The 21770-nt window shown below is 47.8% G+C and overlaps 1 protein-coding gene across 12 annotated transcripts in view; it reads left to right on the plus strand.

Moving 5' to 3' along the window:
• Positions 1-21770, plus strand: part of ESRRB (estrogen related receptor beta) — a 151498-nt gene that overhangs the window by 123416 nt on the left and 6312 nt on the right. For 11 of the 12 annotated variants that reach the window (XM_035328226.1, XM_035328227.1, XM_035328228.1 and 8 more), the window contains 4 exons: positions 1418-1534; positions 14517-14627; positions 15266-15427; positions 21010-21279. In XM_035328226.1, coding sequence (XP_035184117.1) covers positions 1418-1534; positions 14517-14627; positions 15266-15427; positions 21010-21279 — 660 coding nt within the window. Of the gene's footprint in view, positions 1-1417; positions 1535-10787; positions 10895-14516; positions 14628-15265; positions 15428-21009; positions 21280-21770 lie in introns of those variants that run through there. The other variant, XM_035328236.1, reaches the window with a different exon arrangement.

Consider the following 21770-nt stretch of genomic DNA (forward strand, 5'->3'; position numbering starts at 1 on the left):
CCCTGTCTTTTAACTCAGATGCTCAATGGGCTTTCCAGCTACTTAGCTGCAAGGTCTAATCACCACTCCCAGAGAGTGGTATGTATTATGTGTTGGTCTTTATGCAGAGGAAGGAAGAGTCTTGCACAAGAGTATAGAAATCCGTTGTAGAAGTAGGAAAAAAATCAAGTGTCCTGTCCTGGTGCTAAACACTGAGCTTTCCTTCTAATCTGATGGTATACGAAGTCCAGACTGTCCGCTCTGCTCCTACCTATGATTCCTCCTACAGCTCTGACTGAACTCTTGAATCTCAATTTCCTGTATCTGAACCACCAAAACAACCATTCTGCTGAACTGATTATAGAGTTCAGAAAGCCTTTTAGGAGCTGCTTCTTTTACCTAGCAGCCAGACTGCTTAAATACATTGTCATAGTCAATGCATCATTGTCAAGCTTAAGTTTCCAATCCTGCTCCACAGCAAACACTGAATAACCATCTTCGGAAACATCATTTTCAAAGTGAATGGAGGATAGGGACAGCTGTTTCTGTTTGTTGTCTTCTAGGACTAAATAATCATTGGACTATGTGTGATTCAGTGTACTTCCAATTATGTCCTCAGATCAGACCCCTGCATCCATGTTCTGGTTATAGAGTTGGCTTCTGATAAAATACAATATGACCAAAAATAAATTTTGGATGCTTCTTTTCCTGTTTTGTCTCGGAGGCAGTGTTGTGAAGTGATTGTAAATGAAAGGGAATGAGGATAGAAATGCTGATTTTTCTTTCCATGGGGATGAGAGGCAGGTGCACAAGGATTCATAAAGTAAAATCAAAAAGATGCACATAGATAGCTCGCATTCATTTTACAAGATATCTTATCCACCTTTCTCAATCACTGCTTCCCTGCTTCCTGTAGGGTGTCATCTGGCAGGAGGAAGCAAAAGGGGAAATGCTGCCTGTGAGCTCCCTGGTACCCCAAGCAAGGCAGGAAAAGGCAGGTGACATCCATCCCACAGATGTTGAACAAGACAGGCAGCAAGGGGAAGGTTGCTAGTGTCTGGATTGCTCCCCCTCCCAGCCCTGGGCTCCAGGGAACAGGCCACATTATAACTAAAGCAGCACAAGGAGTGATGATGTGCTGGGAGGATCCAGTGTGCCTGAAAGCCCAGCACTGAGTCAGCCCCTTGGATGGACAGGTTTCTCCCAATACTTACAGCAGTTCTGGTTTTGTTTTGTTTTCTGAAATGTGTTCTGACAAGTAGTGTTGGGCTCTCAAAGAGCCATCACAAGCCAGCTGTGGTCTCAGTATGTGTGTGTGTGTATATACAAATGAGTGAGCAAACTTACAGACCGATGGTGTTGGGAATATTTGGGCACTACAGCCTGTCCCTGGATCAGTGAGGAGAACATGGGTGACCATCTCTGTGTTTGATTGCAGGGAATATTGAATACAGCTGCCCGGCCACCAATGAATGTGAGATCACGAAACGGAGGCGCAAGTCCTGTCAGGCCTGTCGCTTCATGAAATGCCTCAAAGTGGGGATGCTGAAAGAAGGTAAGACAGAGTCAGATTCAGAATCGCTGTCTGTCCTGGCAGCAACTAGATCCAGGCCTTGCAGGATCTTGTAGGATAACTACACACTTGCCCTCTCTGACTTTTCCAGGGTATCTCTTTACAAGACTTTTAAAAGAGTCAGGATCAGCAGTGACCAAGAGAGCAGTCCAGAAAAGAGAGTGGTTCTAGTCAGCACCCTTGTGCTGGGATATTACTTCCAGCATCAGAGAAAATTTGACACATAACTGGAAACTGGCTGTGCCAGATTGTTTCATTTCCTGAAGGAACCCCATGCTGGAGGGTGTTGCTCTCGTTGCCCTCCAGGTGATTTTGCAGTGTTGGGAAGGAGAGGTTCTTGCTTGATCATGACTGAGTTGGCTGGGTTTTGGAAGGTAAGGATGGAGTTAATGCAGAGCTATGGCACAGTGTGCTGCAAAGGTCTGCCTGTATTCCCACTCAAGAGACTTCCTGAAGAAGGTGGTGAGCACAGGTTTGTCTGGGAGCTGTGGGTCGTCTGCCCTGCATGCTCAACCTGCGTTGTGGTGAGCCTATTGATCTGCTCAGCATTCTCTGAGCAGTGTTCAGCTTCTTTCTTGTGCTGCTTTTCCTCCCTTCCCCCCTCGCCTCCCCAATCCACGTCCATTCAAGGTGAACCACGGGGAATTCAGTGGCAATTAAACACATTCTTATGGATTGACTTTAAAGCTTTGTTTCCTTTGGGTCCCTCAGGGAGAGGCAGCGAGAGGAGGAGGGGGGAGGAAGGAGAAGATTTGCATGTAACCCTCTGCATTGCTGTACCTGGCAGAGCATGGTTCCCTCAGTTTAGCGACAAGGAACAGCAGCTGGCTGTGGTCTGCGCAAGTCCAGCGTGCTGGAGCCAAGATGCCAGCACGCAGCATGCTTCCAGGTCATACCATTTTAGCAGCTGGTGATGAATTGCACGATGTCACTTGAGCGTGTTCTGCTTTGCACTGGCGCTCTCTCATTTCTTGAGAGGCAAGTTGATGGCAGCCACTGTTGTTAAGAATGTAGATGAGATGTTAAACCCTGTCCCGTGCTTTGATGGATGTATAGTTTCTGTGGTTAAATAACTTCCTGCTAGAGCACACCAGGTATCAAGGGGAGGAGATGCAGACTTCTGTAGTCTGGCCCTCCCTCACGGAGGTGTAGAGGTGATAGACAGAGGAGGAAGGCACCTACTTTTGGAGTTAGAGAGGGACTACTGAAACCAGCTTCTCTGCAAGTGGTAGCTTTGGGGCTGTGTTGTATCCCCTCACCCACAAACCAATCCATGCTAGTGACACCGGCTTTAGGGGGAGTGCAGATTGGTGATGAGAAAGCTTGCTCATATGAATCCCACAAAACAACCCTAAAAGTATGACGTGGCTCCAGTCACGCTGCAGAGCAGCAGCATGGGTCCAGGCGTGCTGGCTGCCTGTGTCTGTGCTGCCCAGCATCCATGCAGTTGAGCATCTCAGAGGTGGCAGCTGAGGGAGCAGAGCCGCAGGAGCACATGCTGGCCTGTCTGACTGCAGCCAGGGCAACCTCTGCTCCCAATTGTATGAGTGCAACGCAGTCCAGAGCAGGATCTGAACAGTGGCTTAGCCTCCAAGTTGTATGAAAACCGTTAACTCCTTGCAGACCAGAGGTAGGCTGGAAAGCAATGCAGGTTCATTGACACCATGCTGTGCCTGAACTCCTGAACCCTGGGGGATACTACCCACAGCAAACTGAAATTTGACTCTTGAGGCTGCTTTTGTGCTGAAGTGTCTTTAGTTATTCATATAGGGATTGATTGAGCATCATTAACGCCACTAGGGAAGGGTGGTTTGCTATTGATGTTAGTGTATCTGTGATCCTGCCCATAATATTTAGAGCTGTAGAATATACATTATAAAGATTTATTGATAGCAGTGGGATGCAAGAACATGTGACAGTATCAAGGGAAGCTGAAGAGCCTATAATAGCAATCTGTGAACAGGAGTCTTGTGTCCTAACAGAGTGGTCAAGTGATGTAGGACATGCTTCTTTTTCTCTCTCTTTTGCTCAGTTTCCGCAGCTGAGAAATAAGGCTCATACTGCTTTGCAAAATGATTGTGAAGACCGATTAGTTAACTTTATGTGAAGCCTGGTGGAAGCACTAAGTATTAGTATATTGAATTGAATCAATACACATCTTTAAAAGCAAAATCCAAAAAGGAAGAAAAATGGTTTCACAGTCTTTGCTCTCCACAGAGCCAGGAGTTTCTGGAAAGAACAAATCCATAATTGTTTGACTTGCTCAAAAATGCAGAATTGACAAGGGATTTTGGATTAGAAAAGGTTCATTGGTTTTTTCCATCTCTGATCTGTCATTCTGTTAGTTCATCCACCCCTTTATTTGCTAGGGCAACAGTGTTCCCTGCTGTATGTTTCTAGTAGTTTGACCATTTTAAAAAATCCCTGATGTCTTGGCTTTCCCAGAGAGCCTACCCTGCACTTGTTAGGATAAGATGTGTCGTGATACGCAAGCTATGATATTTTTTTTCCCCTTTCAGTAGTTCCCTTTCCTATTTCTCCTTGCCCTTGTTTTACCTCTCTTCTTCCTTGGGTTCATCCGTGGCAGAAGGCTGTCAAGCCAGATTCTTTCTCCTGCTTGATTGCCAGGAGTTTCAGGAAAAATGGTCTTGTGGCTAAATGAGAGGTCTAGAAACTGAATCCTCTCTTGCCACATTTCTCCTTGAGGTCCCTGTCATTGGGCTGGTAACTTATTGGCAACGTTTCTGGGTAATGAAACTGTCCTTCCTCTGAAGAAGAGTACGATATTCCATCAGTACCTAGTTCAGAGTTTCATGATTTCTTCTTGGTAAGAGAGGAAAGATTTTTCTGGTGATTGTCTTTATACATTATACCACATTCTGCTTGCTGTACATGTGCTGTGAGCCTGTTTTTAGGAAGGGGGCACCAGTATTCAAACATGTCAAAAACCACGTAGTGATGATTTCAAGCTTCTCCCTTACTCCTGAAATGCTCAGCTGGGTTCTGCAGGAGCAGACTTAGGCCCTTCCCTGGGGAATGCATGTGAGGGTCACCAGGAGTGTTCCCTCCTTACACATGGGCTGCAGAGGGGCGGAAGGCTGGCCATCACCCTTTAAGGACTGGGGAGACTGCCCCTGGTGCAGAGGTGCAGGTTGTTCTGGCAATGCCAAGTGAATGAGGATCAGGGCAGGAAGAGAGCCGATGGAGCAATCAATAGGTGTCTCAGATATCCAGGCCACTTTCTTTAAGAGATTGCCGATCAATGCATCGCAACAAGGGAGCTGCACGGACACCAGAGCTGTGCTGCTGTCTCAGGTTCTCCAGGCGTGATGCTGCAGGGCAGGCGAGACTCGCTGGGGGAAGCAGGAGGCAGAAAGCTCTGCCCGCAGAGCCCAACTGGCTCAGATGCTTGAGGTGTTGGCCCGTCTGGCTGCCTGTCTCTCACTTTCCTCTTCCATCTGGAGTGTGTCGAACTTGGAGGCTGAGATTCCTGCAGACCCCAGTTGCAGTGCCCCCATGGAGAGGTCCTGTCCTTAGAAAACCTGCGCTCTGCTGCTCTTGGCTTCCTGAAGTGCCACCCCAGGGAACTGAGGCATCCCCACAGCTTTGTCTGACTGAAATGTGTGGTCTCCTGTTCTGCAGAAATCAGGAAGGCCTGAGCAACCTGTGTTACTGCTGTTCCCACGTGGAGATGATGTTATCTGCTAGGATTCATAGGCAGTGGGGATGGGCTGTGAAGGAAAGTGTCTCTGTGTCTTGCAGGGGACAGGCATTTTTCAGAGATGGGCATCCCTCTCTGCTCCCTGTCTGCTCCCAGCACTGTCTTATGCCCACAATGTCTTAAGTGTAGCTCTACAGCTTTGGAGTCTACAGTGTAGGTCTAGGTCTCTCTGGCTCTCTAGGATGATGGATAGAGAAATTTCAGTGGTTTGGCAGGTCTCTTTTAAAACCTCTATATACCTTGTCAGGTATGGGGAGAATATACCCTTGCCATTCACGCTCTAGCTACCCATGGCCTTTCTGTTCTACAGCAATTTGCTTGTCATCAAGAGGTGGATGTAATTTCAGATGACACATGGCTTTTTTAAGTGGGCTCAGACGTTTGATTTTGGACATTGGCTGGTTAAACATGACCTCCCAGCCTTGCCTTCCACATCTCTGCTGCCTCTCTGAAGTCACAGTCCTGTGAGTCACCTTGCAGAACCATGACCCAGGCAAGGACACAATGGGGGCATTGTTAATCCTTCCTTTTGTGTTAGTTCTGGAGTGAGAAGTGTTCTGGGGACATGAGAAGAGAGGTGGGATATAACAGGTGAGGTGCAATGGGATGTCAAGACCCCTTGATACAGAGCTCCTTCTTGGACAGAAATGACAGGCAGGCAAACAGAGGAGAGGCAATAACTGGACATAGCAAACTGACACTGGGTGCCATCGCAGCCCAACATCTAGAAGGATTCTGGGCAGCTTTTAGGAGGATAACAACTGTAGAAGTTCATGAGCATACCAACCGTTGTCTGGGCCTGCGGTTCTTTACAGTTTGTGCAAGCCCTGCAGAATATTTTCTTCAATGGATTCCCACATACGTTGTTTCTGCAGCTGTCTTGTTCCCTGTCCTGTAGAACAAGAAAGGAACTTGCAACAGCCTGATAACTCATGTGCTGCCCATGTCCCTTCATCTCTGAATGTTGGAGGTGGTCCCCACTTCAATGCAGAGATGGTGGAGCATGAAATCAACAGATGTCAGATGCGGCTGTCTCTTGAAACCCTATACCTCCTTAAAGACCCTGGCTGATTAGGAAAGCCTGGAGCCGGTGGAACTTCCCTAGCAAATAGTCCTAACTCTGCAGTTTCCCTTACAAGCTGCAACCAGCGGCTGATGTCGCAAATGCTTCCCGAGGAAACAAATCCATCACCTCTGGGCTGGCCTGGCTCTGTGATTGTATAAATTGGGTACAGTCATTAAGTATCTGAACAAGGGATTCCCACCACTGGCAATCTCAGTAACTTTGCCTTTGTTGCTCACTAAAATTGAGATAACTGAATCAACAGTGGAGCTCCTTTTTAGCGACATAACTAAATGAAGGGTGTTTCGTTTCAGTTTTTTAGTGTCAGAATCTCTCAATGGAGCAAAGTGTTTCCAGCAACCTCTCCCTCCTGCCCCCATCCCTGCTTCCAAACCATGTGTTCTCGAAAAGATATTTGATTTCAGTGAAAGCTCAGCTGACGTCCCTGCAATATGCTCGGGTTCTTGCTTTGTGCTTCCTGGGAAGGATGAGGGCTCCTCCGGGGACTCTGGGTAATTGGGTTAGTGGCCAGCTCATGTCAGGAAATTAAAAGGCAGCCCCGATCAGGTTGCTGCTGCATGGGATTTAATGGCTTTGTATTTATAGAGTGTTCTGCCTCCAGCCGGTGCCAGAAATATCACTATTGGAGGCATCCAAATTAAGAAAAAAAAAAAAAGAGAGAATGAAAAATGATTTTTCTTTCTCTAAAATGCCCCTGTGTTTAACAACAGGCAACCTCCCCATTCTTTGACACAGGATCTCCAGGTAAAGTGAATGGCATCCTGATGTCTGTATCTTCCACACCCAGCTACTTTCCAAGGCATGAATTGAGCATTTGTGATGCGTCTGGAATTGGGCTTGGTGGTGGTGTGACGCAGAACATGTGATGCCTTTGGCAGGGCAGTGGTAAATCTCCAAATAGGCTTCCAGTGGATGGGCTGTCCACAAAGTGTAAGTGGGGATGATGGCACTTGGTGTCTCTTTCCTGATCATGTCACTGGTGCATTGTAGACTCTCCCCACACCTTCTGCCACATCCGTTGGATTATCAGTCTGTCTAGTTTGGTTTCCCCCATTCCTTTTGAACCATTGATCTGCCTAGATGAGTCCCTATGTTCCTGCCATACCTAAGTAAATCTCTGTTCTATCAAACAAGCACTTCAGACCCTTGATGTACATCAGTGCAGATTCAGAGAGGCATCACCTCTACACGGGTTTATGATAAACAATGTGTACTCCATCACCAGAAATTATGCTTGGTGCTCTTATAACATGTACAGAAAAGAGGAAGCTGATAAAACCACAACCATTTAAGGATCTTTAGATGCCAACCATCCCACTACAAACTTGTAGGCAGTTCTAACAGTGCAGTAAGTGAGATCCTTTGAGGTGACCAGGAATGGGTTGGGACTGGATGTATGTCCCACTGCTCTACAGTAACCTGAGGCATGTGCACGACCATTTTCACAGGCTCTGGTGACCTACATTCAGCAATGACTCAGCTCTGCTGAGATTCTCAATCCCCTTTTCTCATCCACCTGAGAAGACTGCACTAGCCCTTGAGCTGCAGGGTATCCTGGGTGAGGTGGGGTATTTACTCAGAATTGCCCAGCAAAGCTGTTCTATTTTAATAATTAAATATTAGGTGGATGCTAGTTCTGAATATTGGAAAAATCACTGCTGAGGGGAGGACTTTGGAGAGCATTTATGGCTGCAAGGCCCAAGCAGAGCTGTGCCATGAGGCCTGGCCAAAGTGGCAGCACGCTGTGTTGGTGGGCCTGAGAATGTCCCTGCAGAGGGACAAGGGGGCCTCTCTCCCCGCACTGGTGGGGGCCTCTCCACTGTGTCACAAATCTAAAAATTTGGTTCTTAGCCCATACTTATGCTCCCTTACCTGAAAAAAGGGCTTGTAGTCTCTACCTAAATAGACTAAAATAAGAAACTGGGCTAGGGAAAGCATTGGTCTGACCCTGCAGGGAATTTCTGAGGGTCGCCTGATAGTCAGTGGAGAGAAGTGTCTGTCATCACTCCTCCTCAGGTGAGTGTCTGGAGGGTGAGGCGAATGTGGATGTGCCTGCTTCTCTCAGTTGCTTGTCAAAGGAGTCCAAATGCACAGAAGAAAATTGTCAAAGACTAAAGTAAAGTGAGTTAAATCACACCCAGGGCTGTAGGTTCCTCCAGGCATCAAACACCCCTTTGAGGATTTAGTTCTGAGCGCTGTCTCTTGGAGAGTGAGTGGGGCTGGAGCTTTGCCATCTTTTAGGTCCTTTTGTGAAAGTCATCCCTGGTCTTTTCCTGGCAGGTGCATGCCTGTGTCTTCTCCTTTCACACAGTGCCCCTCAGCCTGCTGCTGTGGGGGGTGTTGCTGTTGTGGGCAACAGAGCCAACAGAGCTGCTGTCCTGCCTCAGACTGGTTAGAGGGCTAGGAGGGGAAACCATCAAAGGACATTTGCATGGACCCTGAACACAAGGTGAGACTGTGGTTGTGGGGGTTATTACAGAGAGCTGTATTAAGGTATTCCTTGTTCCCATCTGCCCTTGAAGCCCTTCTTAATTCCTGCTTTTTCAGTGTGATTTGGGTGAGGTGAGGGGCGGCAGCATGGGAAGGAAGCAGTACATTTTAGGGACAACAATGGCTAGTGCTGCAGAGACAGTGGAGGAGGAGAAGGGTTAGTTCACAAGCTGTGCGGGTTACACCAGAACCAACCACCTGGGACGTGCAGCTCGTGTGTGTGTGAGGGGCAAGGGCACCTTGTGTCACTGCTCCAAGGCATGGGACAGCCTCTGGAACCAGGTATATCATCAGATGTTACAGGGATAACCTGTCCCTCTGTCCAGGGACTCTAGCTAGATGGGCTAGATGGTACATCCCTGAAAATATCAAAGGGAGAGCAGTCTGCAACATCCTGCTTGACCTGATCCAATCTTTCTGTAGGTTCTTATAGCACAGGAGATGGATTTTCCGATGCCACAGCCCCTCTCCCCAGGCTAGTTCCCCACCCTCCTGCTGCAGGTGTCACTCCCAGGCTTGTTGACATGTACCACGCTAATCACAGGGTTTTTCTGGCCATGCTGACCTGTGACCCTCAAGTCACTTTCCTAGATTACAGATGAGTTGGGAAATTGCACCAGTCATCTACCGGGAGATTTTCCAGGGGCTGACATTCTTTTGCAGCAGCTCAAGAGCCTGATGGCATATAAAGGACTTCTCCCCTTCCCATGCTGGAACCTCAGAGTAACAAAAGAGAGCTTAGGTTACAGCTTCTCCATCTTCTTGTTAGTCCTGCTTTTCCCCATTGCCTATTTATTTCCCCATCTTAGCGAGCTTAACTTTTATGGTCATAGTTGCTCTGTTTCTTTGATAGGTTTCCTCTTGGCTCACTCCTCCCATTGCCACATCCCTTTGTCTCTCCTGATGTTCAGAGCAACAGGGGAGAGGGAACACCTTGGTCACAATACTTTTCCTTTCCTTTCCTCTCTGGTCTTAGTCTATGCTTTCCAGCTTCTTTGGGCAGTGCCAACCCACGGGCTTCAGACTGCAGCTCCCGGGGACAGGCGTCTCTATTACCTGCAGAGCACCACCCCAGCCCAGACCCCAGGAGAGCAACCAGGCTGGTTGGTGCACTGGTGCAGAAACTGCAACTCAAGGTATAGGTGGGCAGTGGGCACAGGATCTGGCTGGTGTATCAGGGAAGCTGGGCAAAAGCAGTCCAAGGGACATCGCTCCCGGGCCAATGCTTGTCCTGTGTTCCCTTCAGTTGTGTCCTTCTCAGTCTAGACACACATTGTACTGTGCAAAAACCCTGTAGCTTGGCTCTTCTGTTAGCTCTTTTGGCAAGATGGATCTTTCTGTTCCTATCAATTCATGAGCATGTGATAGGACTCGATGGAAAGTGAGGTGAGGCTAGTAATTTGACACGACAGCTGATATTGGGCCTAGACTGCATTTCCCAATGGCCAGAGCTTAGCTTCACAGAGCTTTTAAGATTATTTTTAGTCCCCAGAAAATAAAAGAGAAACTAAACCTGACTCTGTGTGCTGTTGCCTCTGCATACTCGGCTATTTTTACTTCCGACAGACTGGGCCTAGCTCCAGCTTTTAAAAAAAGCTGGAATTATTTTACTTCCATTAAGAAAAAAACCCCAAAGCCTGATGTTATCAAGTCAGCAAGGGGACATCTGATCCCAAAGTTGTCGGGCAGACATCTCTCCGAGGGGCATGTCAGAGAAATGAAGGGAGCTCGAACAGATCAGCAGATCAGCTCTCCCACTGCAGAGGCTCGGTGCTGGCACAGACCTCTCTGCATGAGTGCTTGGAACACGAGTGGCACCCACAGGACACTTCGAAAACTGACAGCCCTCCCCGAGGCAGGATGCTGAGCTGAAAAGTCCTGCACCAGCCCTGGGTCTGCCCTTCTCCCTGCTAAGGCCCGGTGGGCTCAGGCAGGCTGGGGAGCTGTGAGTGTGCCACCGGTGAGCTGGGACCTGATGCCTGTGGTGGACGCAGGGGTCAGCTCCACACCTCGCTGAGATGGGGTGGCAGGGCTGTTCCCCCCAAAGGTAAGGAGGTTCCTTGCATCACGGGAATGGGGGGAGAGGGGATGTTACCAGCACAGATAGCCTTCATTTCTGAAGAAGCAGCTGCCAGGAAGTTAGGTTAGCATGGGGTGGTACTTCCCAAACCTCGCCCTATGCTGCATCACCTCACATCATGTATGTGAGCGCTCCTGTCTCCACTGCTCTAGCTGCCCTTCCTCGCTGACAGTGTTGAAAGGGCGGTCCAGCAGTGCCTGTCATGGTGAGTTCTGTAGGGTGAGTGTCTTCTCTCCTAGGAGCTGGACAGTTGTGATCCACGTGAGAAATGGGTTTGTGCAGGAGCTGAAGGGCAACTGCTTTCTCCTGCTGTTGTCTTGTCAGGCTGTGGTACCAAACCCTTTCTTAGTCTTAGTCTTCAGAAGGGAACGACTGTGTCTCATAACCTTGTAGTTAAAGCACAGGTGGCTGCATGTTTGGTGTGAAATCTGCACTTGGGATTACAGTGTATGTACCACCCAGCCTTGCTCCAGCCCTACCTCCCCTCTCACTTTCATTCATATCTCAGTTTACCTCCCACTCCGTTTCTTCTCCAGTCGGTGCTTCCCTTCACGCTGCTTCTCAGAGCTACCCGCTGTGCCTCCCCACTCCATTTCAACGTCCCTTAGTGTCCCCTTTCAGAGCTGCTCCCCGTCTTAAATCAACCGCTGGGCAAATCATAGAGCAGCCGGCATTAATGAGCCACCTGAATACCACAGCTCAGTATCAGATCCTGATTTTTGGCTGTGCCCTTTCCTGCCAGCTAAATATGACCCAGTAGACTGTCAGATCTCTAGGGAAGGGCTTTGGCCTTGCTGCTCACCTCTGGACTGTCACAGTCAGGGACTCGGGTTGAAATGCTTTTATTTGCTCTTGCACTCAGCAGCAGGCGCTGGGATGCGCTACGTAGGGGTCAGCCTGTTCACTGGCTCTGCGGCTGGAGCTGATGATGACAGGGTAGAGTAGTGGCTCAGCAAATGCTGATTGAAAACGTTTGCCTCAAGGAGTGTCGCACAGGATGGGGAACAAGAGGAGGACAAAGCCTTGTTCAAAATTAACAAGCTGAAGTCCTTGGGCAAACAGACCTCTGTCTGCTCGGTGAGGGAAGGAGGGATGGAGGGTAAATCTTCCTGCATCTCTCTTATCTTTTTTTAATGCACTTAAGTCCTTTGTGTCCTTATAATCTGATTGAGGGTCCCTAATACTGCCGCAACCTGTGCAGCCGTCCCTCTGCCAAGCACCGGAGGTGGCACGCTTCTCCTTGGGAGAAGGAAAATAAAGCTCTTTCCCCCATTTTCACCCCATCCTCTGCACTGCTTATCAGACTGCACAGCAAAAGCGTCCTGGAGTGTGCTGGTTTCTCCCGGGCTGGGAAGGATGTCTCCCTGTTCCAGTGACATCCTGCCCACTGGCATGAGGGAATGGACCTTCCGGTGACTCTTCTTCTATGAGGGTCCTGGGAAGCTGTGATTCAGGATCCTGCAACTTTTCCTGCATTCCTCCATAGCCTTTGAACAGTTTTATTCCTGATCCTTAAAATTTTCACACCTGGGTACTCAATTTTCTGGCATTTCCTGAAATTTGTGTCTCTCCTTCCTTCCTGACTATAGGTAGGAATCACTCATGCAGCCCAGTGTGGCAGGTAGGAATCACTCATAGGTAGGAATCACTCATTCAGGCCAGTGCTTATAAAACCAGGGAATGTTCATAGTGGGAAAGAAATCACGGGCAGAAGTGTAAGTATCCTGCTTCACCCAGGGCTCTACTAGTGCTGTTCCTCAGGGACCTCCCTAGATGATCTCAGGTTTGGGATTCCCTGGCTACCTGAAATCACTCTCTGGAACATACTAGGACTCCCAGGAAGAATTTTGCCCACAGGCTACTTGCTGCAGAGAATGGCGATAAAAGAAGCAGTAGGCAACATTTGCAGGAGAACTGCTGTGTAAAGGAGGAAAGGTGGTACTTATGCTTAGGGACATCAGTGAATTATCCATACAGTGTCAGAAATAGAAAACAGGCAGGGGAAGAAAAGGTTTGATCCTAATTCTCCTGTTCTGCTTTGTATCTTTCTACCCACCTAATGTCTTGCATCCTCCCAGAGCAGCAGTTCCTTGGCTCTGGAGAGCTCCAGGCCTGCTCTGCAGGGATTCCTGCCGGCACGCTGTAATGGCACTGTTGGAGTTGGTTGTTCTTGCTGATGTTGGTGCTGTTTGTCCATCGAGCTGGTTTGGGTGCTCCAGTTGCAAAGTGTCAGGATTTAGGTGTTAGGCAAGTAATAGTTTCATGTGGTGCCAGTGGGCTGGTGTGAGCACAACAGTAAAAGCTTTCTCTTTTCCATGATAAAGAAAGTAAATGTGGCATTGGCTCGAGACACACCGCGTAAATGACAGATGTGCCTCTTTCCAGGTTCAAAGATTTGTCAGCCAGCTGCAGGTTTTTCAGAGGTACAAATTGTTCAGAAAGCATCGTTTCAAAACAGATTTGAAGTGTTTGCTTTTAGTTGTTTGTGTTTATGCAGTAAATTGATTGCAAAATATTAATGGCTCAGTGTGATTAGTAAGTGTATCTCATAATTGGTTCCTGTGATCGGACTAGATAAACTCATGAGTGCTTCCAAGGAAGAACTTGTATAATGTAGATTCAAAAATGTATCCTATTTGTTTGCACCTACTTCTGCCTGGAAGGATTTTTCGGCAGTGGCTGTTTGTCCCAGCAAGACTGAATTACCCCAGTTTCACAGGAGCTGATTACCAGAGGCAGTATGGCTGGCCAGAAATAACTGACAATTGAACAAATGTCTATGGGTTTTTTCACTATTTGTTGTTTAATATTGTATCTTGTCCTGATACAGTACAAGATAACAGCAATTCAACTGCTGTTCCTGTTCAATTGGTTATTGATGCTGCTATTGTTTTTGTTGTTGTTGTTGTTTCTTTGTATGAAGACAGTCACTGGGAGCTGTTTTCAGTGTGCTATTTTCAGTGTGATTCACTGGATTTTGAAAGAACTCTAACAAATTCTTCAGTGTCTCCCTGCTTCAGTTTTATCATTGCTTTATCATAGTTGAGGTTGTTTCTATTTATTTGGGTTCCACTTTTATTACAATTCCTTACTTGATCAAACCTGAAACATTTTTGTTGAATTCATAGTTCATAATCTATTTGCTATAGATCACTTTTTTCAAATATAAATAGTGAGAGGTCACAGAACATTTAACTTCTCATTTTTAAGAACAATCTAAAAGCTTATTTTTATAACGGCAGGTTTGATTGACATTTAAAGTCTTTCTTTTAAAAGCAATATCATCTAGAGGGCATTGAGTTCTAAGGCTTTTCATTTGCCCATTTGATTGATGGTGATTCAAGAGTTCGAATGGGTTAATTTTTGTCTTTCTTAATGTTTTGAATAAAAGTAAAGCTTACAGCAGTATTGTTAGAGCTGGAGGCAGTTTGTGGTATTATTGGGATCTCTGGGTTCAGCCAAGATCTCAAGTGTTTGGGAGAGGCAGTCCCTGGACTGTGGGGAACATCTTAGGAGATTTTTACATCTGAATGTCAAGATTTCCTGTGGCAATAAGGAATCATGAGAATTTATCGTGTTTTATCCGCAGGTGTTCGTCTGGATCGAGTCCGAGGAGGCCGCCAGAAGTACAAGAGGAGACTGGATTCTGAGAGTAGCACTTACCTGAGCTTACAGATCCCTCCTCCAGCTAAAAAGCCACGTATGTATTGGTCTTGAATTGTGGTCCTCTGACAGCCACTACAGTCCTTTTCATTGGTCTCCCAAAACATACAGTGGAGTAGTTGTCACTTCTGGTTCCCATATTGGTCACCAGAACTAGGATTTTTTTCTTATGATCATAGTGCATAGGTAGATGAGATATATCTAAGGTGTAACCCAGGTGCTATACATATTGTACCTAGGCTTAAATCCCTGAACTTTTCTAGGAGATTATAAAATTAATGTAGTGTTTTTTCTGTACTTTTCTGGCATTGGCAAAACTGGTACTGTGCTCATTTCTCTCTTCCAATCACCAACAATTCTCTAAGCTTTTCCAAGTCCATTACTTTTTGTAATTTGTGCCTCCCCCAGCCGTGTTGGACCTACCTGAGACAGTGGCTGACAGCCTTACAGTAGCTTGCTGCTTTTGTCAGCCCTGCACAGAGCTGGTTTGACATAGGCAGATCACTACAGCCTGTAGAGCTGCAATGTAGTGTCCTCTTGTTGTGACCAAAACCATTTCAGAGGTCCTGCAGCCTCTATAGCCACGTTTTCCCAGGAAGGCCCTTCTAGAAAGGGCTGTTATGACACCTTATGTCATGAGAGATACAACAACAACTTCTCCTTTGAAATGTGCAGTGACTAAGATCGTCTCCCACTTGCTGGTGGCAGAGCCAGAGAAGATTTATGCCATGCCTGATCCAACCATGCCGGAGAGTGACATCAAAGCCCTGACAACCCTCTGTGACCTGGCAGACAGGGAACTGGTGGTGATCATTGGCTGGGCAAAGCACATCCCAGGTAAACAGGGGAAATTACAAGGCCTAAGCATGAACAGCAAAGGGAGCTATTATTTATCACTGTGCTTATCAGTTTGTCTGCAAGTAGGAGTTTTACATATAGCGATGGATGGAAATTACTGTCACAGAAAACTGTTTGTGGTGGGCTTTCATGGGAAACAAACTCCACTATAGCCCCTGGTGCAGGTGCATGACCTGATGATTGTATGTGTGTGTGCCCTGAAATTATGTAGTAGGCTTTGAGAGGCTGTAGTAAAGTTCTTGGTGATACCTGGTATTGAGTGGCACAGAGAAAGCACTCAGGAAACAGCCCTAGGGATGGTGGACTCTAGAAGTTTTGAACTGCATTAATATGGGCTAGGTGTGTTGTGCCTGTAGATGAATACATGTTACGATGGTGACCAGACTTCACTGCTAATGACAAGGTAGGTACCCACCCCGTCTGTAGTGGGCATTCTTGCCCCCAGACTCAGGAAAGCTTTCTTCTTACTGGATTCATCACAGAACAAGTCCCATTGGGATGGAGGACATACTCACTATTGTCAATGAATCTCTAGGCTTCTGTGCTGAAAAATAATGAGGACAACTTATTGGCAATGTGACTGGCCTCTGAAGGCTCACTGTCTGTATCCAATTGAGTGTGCCTGTGCAATTGAGTGACATAGCACCAGCGTCTCACACCTGCAGATAGTCTGGGCCCAGGCACGAGGAGCAGACATGACCCTCAAGGAGGTTCTGGGGACATAGATTCAGACTTTGCTTCTTGGCTTTAACCTCTTGTTGGTGAGGCATCTTAGCATGAGTGAGCAGACAGTTCAGTTCTCCTATATATTCTGCTTCTCTTTGTCCCCCCTCTTTTTTTCTTTGATGGCTGCTCCTCTCTCAGTGTGAGTATTTCACCTGTGACTCAAAGGGCAGTGGTTTCCTGGGCTATATGGAATAAGTCCATAGCAGGACTATAAAGTCTGGGGAAACATTTTGAGGACAGTGTTTCTGAGTAGAGGTTAATATCAGTGGTGCCCTTCTTACATGAGATCTGCAGGGATTACACCCATTGCTAGTGCTGGAATCCATCTGGGGCTGAGTCATCACAAGTGGGGATACAGCGGTGATTAGGGAACTCAGCCCGGATTGCTCTACTAACCCAGTACTTGGGGTGTTAACAGGAGTGGTTTTAATGCAGTTCAGTTAACCACTACAGCCGTCCAGTAAGGTGCTGCTGTCTGTTCCTCTAACCTTGGACATTTCTGTTTGCACAGGGTGTCCTGCTGTAGTTCCTTGCTGTGGGATAAGTGTGGGATGTTCAGCTCCAAATTCCTAGAGTTTTCCATGTTGATTATTCCAGAATAGGAATATAGTAGTGAGGACTCCTGCACCTTGAAAAGGACTTCTCCTTTCTGAAAGGCAGGACACACCTGCCATCATCTCAGTTTTCTCTCTGTATTTTCCTTTCCTGTCAAAGCCCCTCCAAGACGATAACAGCCATCAGCCTGGCACAGCTCAGACCAGCAGCAGTATCACAACAGAACTGTGTATACAGGACAGAGCTCAGGGACTCTTACACAAGGGAGCAGTATCAAGAATCAAACATAATAAAAGTTCATAAAAATGGAACAAAGTACCCTATAGTTCTGAAACAAGTATGAAATTTACTGAGTTAGGCAGCAAGGGGGCAGAGCAGGGCAGGGCCAGGAGGCTGCCAGGTGTCTAGATTATGCATGCCCTGTATTTCTGCCTTTCAAAGATTTTGAGAAAAAACAGACACTGCTTCCTGTGTGTTGGACACAGAGAGCACTGAGAAAGGAACAAAAATCATGTATCCCTGCCTTATGCTCATACTGGAATTAGTAAAGAACTGTGTGATGTTAAAGTCATGTCAACCCTTCAGGATCCCAGATGTTGGCACAAACTTCTGCCTCAAGTGTTTGTAAATAAAATCAGTGAAGCTTAAATCACTCTCCTATGATAACAAGAAAGCATGATTTAATGGTGTTCAGCAAGGGGTATTTGCTCAATAGCCTTATTAGCTATTAGCTCCAAAGCCACACTTAACCAGTACGGAGTTGTACCCTTCTGTAGGAGGCTCCCTCCCCACTACTCCCCCTTCCCCTGTGCTAATTGTCTTTGAACAGCTACCTTCTCTGAATGCCTTGATGCAGGGAGACAAGACTCCTCTCAAGGGGTGACAACGAAGGCTCTCCCAGGGTAGCTGTTGTGCTGTTCTCACTAAGAAGATGGTAGTACTAGCACGGAATGAAATATGGCAAGTGGAGTGACAGCAGCTGTGTCTGGAGTGGCCTCAGATCCTATAATTACATCTCCCTTTATTACCTCTGCTAATGGCCCTCCAGGATGACAGAAATGATAATAAATTAACAGATTATGAACTCCACTTGCCACAAATTATGTGATTTTTTTTTTATTTTTTTTGTAATTCTGGGAGCTCCCATTGCCAAACCACTGGAAAAAAAAAAAAAAAAAAAAAAAAAAAAGTCACATCAGCTGCTGCAAATAAAGCAGCTTTGCTCAACCTGCACCTGGGAAAGAGGGAAACATTCATGCAGCTCTGTGCTGGAGACGGAGGCTATGTGGTCCAGAAATACTTTATTGGGCTCCTCCTGATGCCTGTGGAGTATTCAGCACCTTGCAGGATAAGACCTGCAGCAAGAATAAAAAGCAAGACACAAATTATTAAGGGCAAATTCTGGATGCTATGCCATCAAACAGCTCAGGAACGCAAGAGTGAGTTTGTTAGCAATTCCTGAAAGCTGTAAGATAATGGCAAGGCACTTGAATTTCACAGCTGGAGGTTCTCCAGTGTGGCAAACCTTTGACAGCAAGCCTGTGATTTTGGCCACATGAAATTAGCATTTATCATTCCAGATCCCAAGTTTTATACCCTGGGAGACCCCACGTTATCTGATCTTCCCTTGTCTGCGCAGAGTGCAATATGGTACAGCACAGTCCTCCAGCACTTGCATTCTACTTGTGAAAATGTTGGAAGAAGAGGGTCCCAATTCTGTCAGGCATTTCAAATCCAGGACTGTCACTGCAGCATTCCCTCCCTCATGCCCACCTGCTGATGCTGGAGTCACTGGCCACCTGAGAGTGCTTCTGGCAGGGGGCTTTACCAGGTGGGCAGGGCAATTGCAGCTGGCTCTTCTGTCCTCCTTGGCACAGGTAAAGCACAGTCTCTGCTGTGCAATTCCCTGTCTGCCATAGCTACCTCTGGGAAAGTATGATTCACAGAGATGCTGGATGTACACGCTACTGCTTGGGTTAAGTAAAATTTTTGCACTTTATTCTCTAGCAGAAATGCGTGAGTCATGTCTGTCCTGGATCCTCTCCCTGCACTACATCACTGTTTCTCAATCTTTTACAAATTCTATTGGCAGGCTACACTTGAGGTGATGGCATAACCCCCTTTGCAACCCGGCTGGGTAATGATGGTGCAGAACGACCATGTGACTGACCCAGAAACTGGACTTAAGGCAGCAGCCTCAATGCTGGGCTGTTCTCCATGGTCAGCACTGGGAGATGGGTGCCTAAAGGACTGCTTTCGGCTGGCTGCAGAGTAGAGATTCCAGGTGCCAGACTGTGACAGTGCCTGTGCACAGCCCCCCCTGCATCAGGGCTGATTCCATCAGATCCCCGTGCAGCAAGGAGACGCGAGGATACAGGATCCCAAGCTTGAGAGCTGCGTCAGCCTGCTCCTGGACTTGGTCAGGAGCAGCAAAAAAGCACAGCACTGCCTGCAGGAGGCGAGGGGCAGAAGGCTGAGGTGAAGGAGGAGGTCGACACCGCTACAGCACTCACAGCCTCACCAGGTGCAGGGCTATGTGGAGCACGGGCTGTGCTGCAGCAGGATCAGTCTCACAGCCATGGAGCTGGATTTGAGCTCTTCTCCCCAGTAGCTTGGGCTCCTCTTTAGCTGTTCCCTCTGGCTCTCCTCCCCAGTGGTTTATTGATTCTTCCCTCCCACCCACTGCTCCCCTCAGACCTTGCACACACAACACGTGACAGCTGATTGGTATCTGTTAATTAATGTGGCCTGGGGCCTCTTTTCTATTCAGTGGCCTGATAAGGAAAATTGGATGTCCAAGGGCTGCCAGGCCATTATCACCCTTTGCTTCCCCTGGCAACACAAACACAAAACATGGCGCAGTGATAAATAAATACCACTAACCCACCCTTCTGCCTTCCCTTCCCCAGCTGAGATAGTGCAGATAGAAAAAGAGAACCCACAGCCAGTCAATATAGCAATCATCAGCTCTTTTGTTAATTGCCAACTTGATAACAAGAGAAATCAAATGATCATCATGGTCGCTGGCTACCTAGGCCCCGCCGTGGGGCCAAGGTCTGTGAGCAGGGAGGGCTGAGGGACAGACGGGTCCCGCTGGGCCTAGCATTCAGTGAGTGTGGCTGGGAGGCTCCTGGGGACAGCAGCTAATGAGCTCCCAGGCCTCTCGAGGAGAGTGAGCCCCGAGGTTTAATGATCATTGGGGTTAAAGCCGACAGGGGAGGTGAGTGGAGCACGGCTGGGGGTGTCCCATTCCCCCACAGCCCTGGGAACCTTTAGACACAAGGAGCTGCCAAAAAGCACAGCTCCTGCCTGTCAGCTGTGGACAGGAGCTGCCTAGAGGGGACCAACGTGCTGTGCTGGGCATCTCTGTTTGTGATGGCTGTGTACAGTGCCTGCCTCCTAGGGTCTGTCATGATCTGGCCTTCTCACATGCCTGCTATGGAGGACAGAACGGATATAACTTTCCTTCCCGTGCACATTTTGTTATCCCTTTCGCCTTGGGACAGACAGGACTTCTCTGTTCCAGCTTCTCCACTTTCTCAGCACTGCCAACAGGGATCTGGGGCTGTCACTGTCTATGTCCAGACGGTGATTGCTCTTTTTGTATCTTTGGAGGTTGCCTTGCTTCACTGCTGGCTGCTTGTGCCATTGCTACAGGGTCTGGCAGTGCCTTAGGTACTTGAATAGCACCACAAAGGTCTTTTCTTTACTGTGTAAGATTGTTGGCTGTGAGGAGCAGAAAGCTGATGGAGCTCAGGGAGTGGTGACAAGTGGAAGAGGATTCTGTTCACAGATATATTCAGCTTTTGACTCTTCAGGGCTCTGTTGTCATGGGACCTTTTCTTATGTTGGCTGAATGGCATTATGCTATGCTTGAAATTCAGGCCTGTGTCATGTCCTCCTATATCATCAGAAGCCCTCTTTTCTGCTCTCTGGAGCTCTGCTCTGCTCTTTGGTTCAGCTGGGGAGACTAAATAGGCTGCAGTACAAAACTACAGAGGGACAGTGAGCAGCAAAATGTGGTATGAAACAGCTGCTGTAATAGAAGAAGTAGAAATCACTAAAAAGAGGTTTTCATTAGCCTTGGGTTGCCATATTCTGCATGTGCTGATTGCCAGAGAGACAGAGGTAGCTTCAGTAAACTTTTTTTTTTTTTTTTTTGAGTGTGGAGGCCAATGGGGGAGAGTGCTTGGGATGAATCCCAAGGAAATTAAGGAGCCCAGGCTCCTAGAGGCTTTGCTGTACACCCCTGTGACCCTGGCTATCTTTTGCCCTCTCAGGGTTCTCCAATCTCTCCCTTGGGGACCAGATGAGCCTCCTACAGAGCGCCTGGATGGAAATCCTCATCCTGGGCATTGTGTACCGCTCCCTGCCATACGAGGACAAGCTTGTCTATGCTGAGGACTACATCATGGATGAAGAACACTCTCGTCTGACGGGGCTGCTGGAGCTCTACCTGGCCATCCTACAACTGGTGCGCCGCTACAAGAAGCTCAAGGTGGAAAAGGAGGAGTTTGTCACACTCAAAGCTCTGGCCCTCGCCAATTCAGGTACAGCCCTGGCCCAGGCAGCCTCATGATCAAGGAGTCAAAGCCCATGCTGTTATCTGGCCTGGGAGGAATCTAGGGCCCACTGCCCGAGACTGTGCTCTGCCCATGTCATACAGCATCCCCAAAGTTCCTCTGTCCACAGACAGGAGAGAGATGGAGGCTCCAAGCTGGAAAGGAGGGAGAAGTGAGGCTGCCACTACAGCCCCAGCTGCAATCTGGCCCTGAATGAGGGAGTGGGACCAGGCGGGGTTGGGCTGGCTGCTGGCTTCTGGCACTAAAAGAAAGGCTGTGTGTCGCGAGCTCAGATAAGGGGATTCGGGCCAAGCATGTATTCAGCTGAGTAGTGCTGGTCCGTTACAACAAGCAGGGAAACCCTGGTCCCAGTTTTAACCCCCTCCCCCCACCCCCACCCCCACCCCCCCCCCCAAAGGGAGAAAAAAAGCAAAAAAAAAAACACCTGTTGGGTTGGGGTTGGGACTACCTGGTCTGGT

The sequence above is a fragment of the Oxyura jamaicensis genome, chromosome 5 (genome assembly GCF_011077185.1).
Source record: "Oxyura jamaicensis isolate SHBP4307 breed ruddy duck chromosome 5, BPBGC_Ojam_1.0, whole genome shotgun sequence".
Taxonomy (NCBI): Eukaryota; Metazoa; Chordata; class Aves; order Anseriformes; family Anatidae; genus Oxyura; species Oxyura jamaicensis.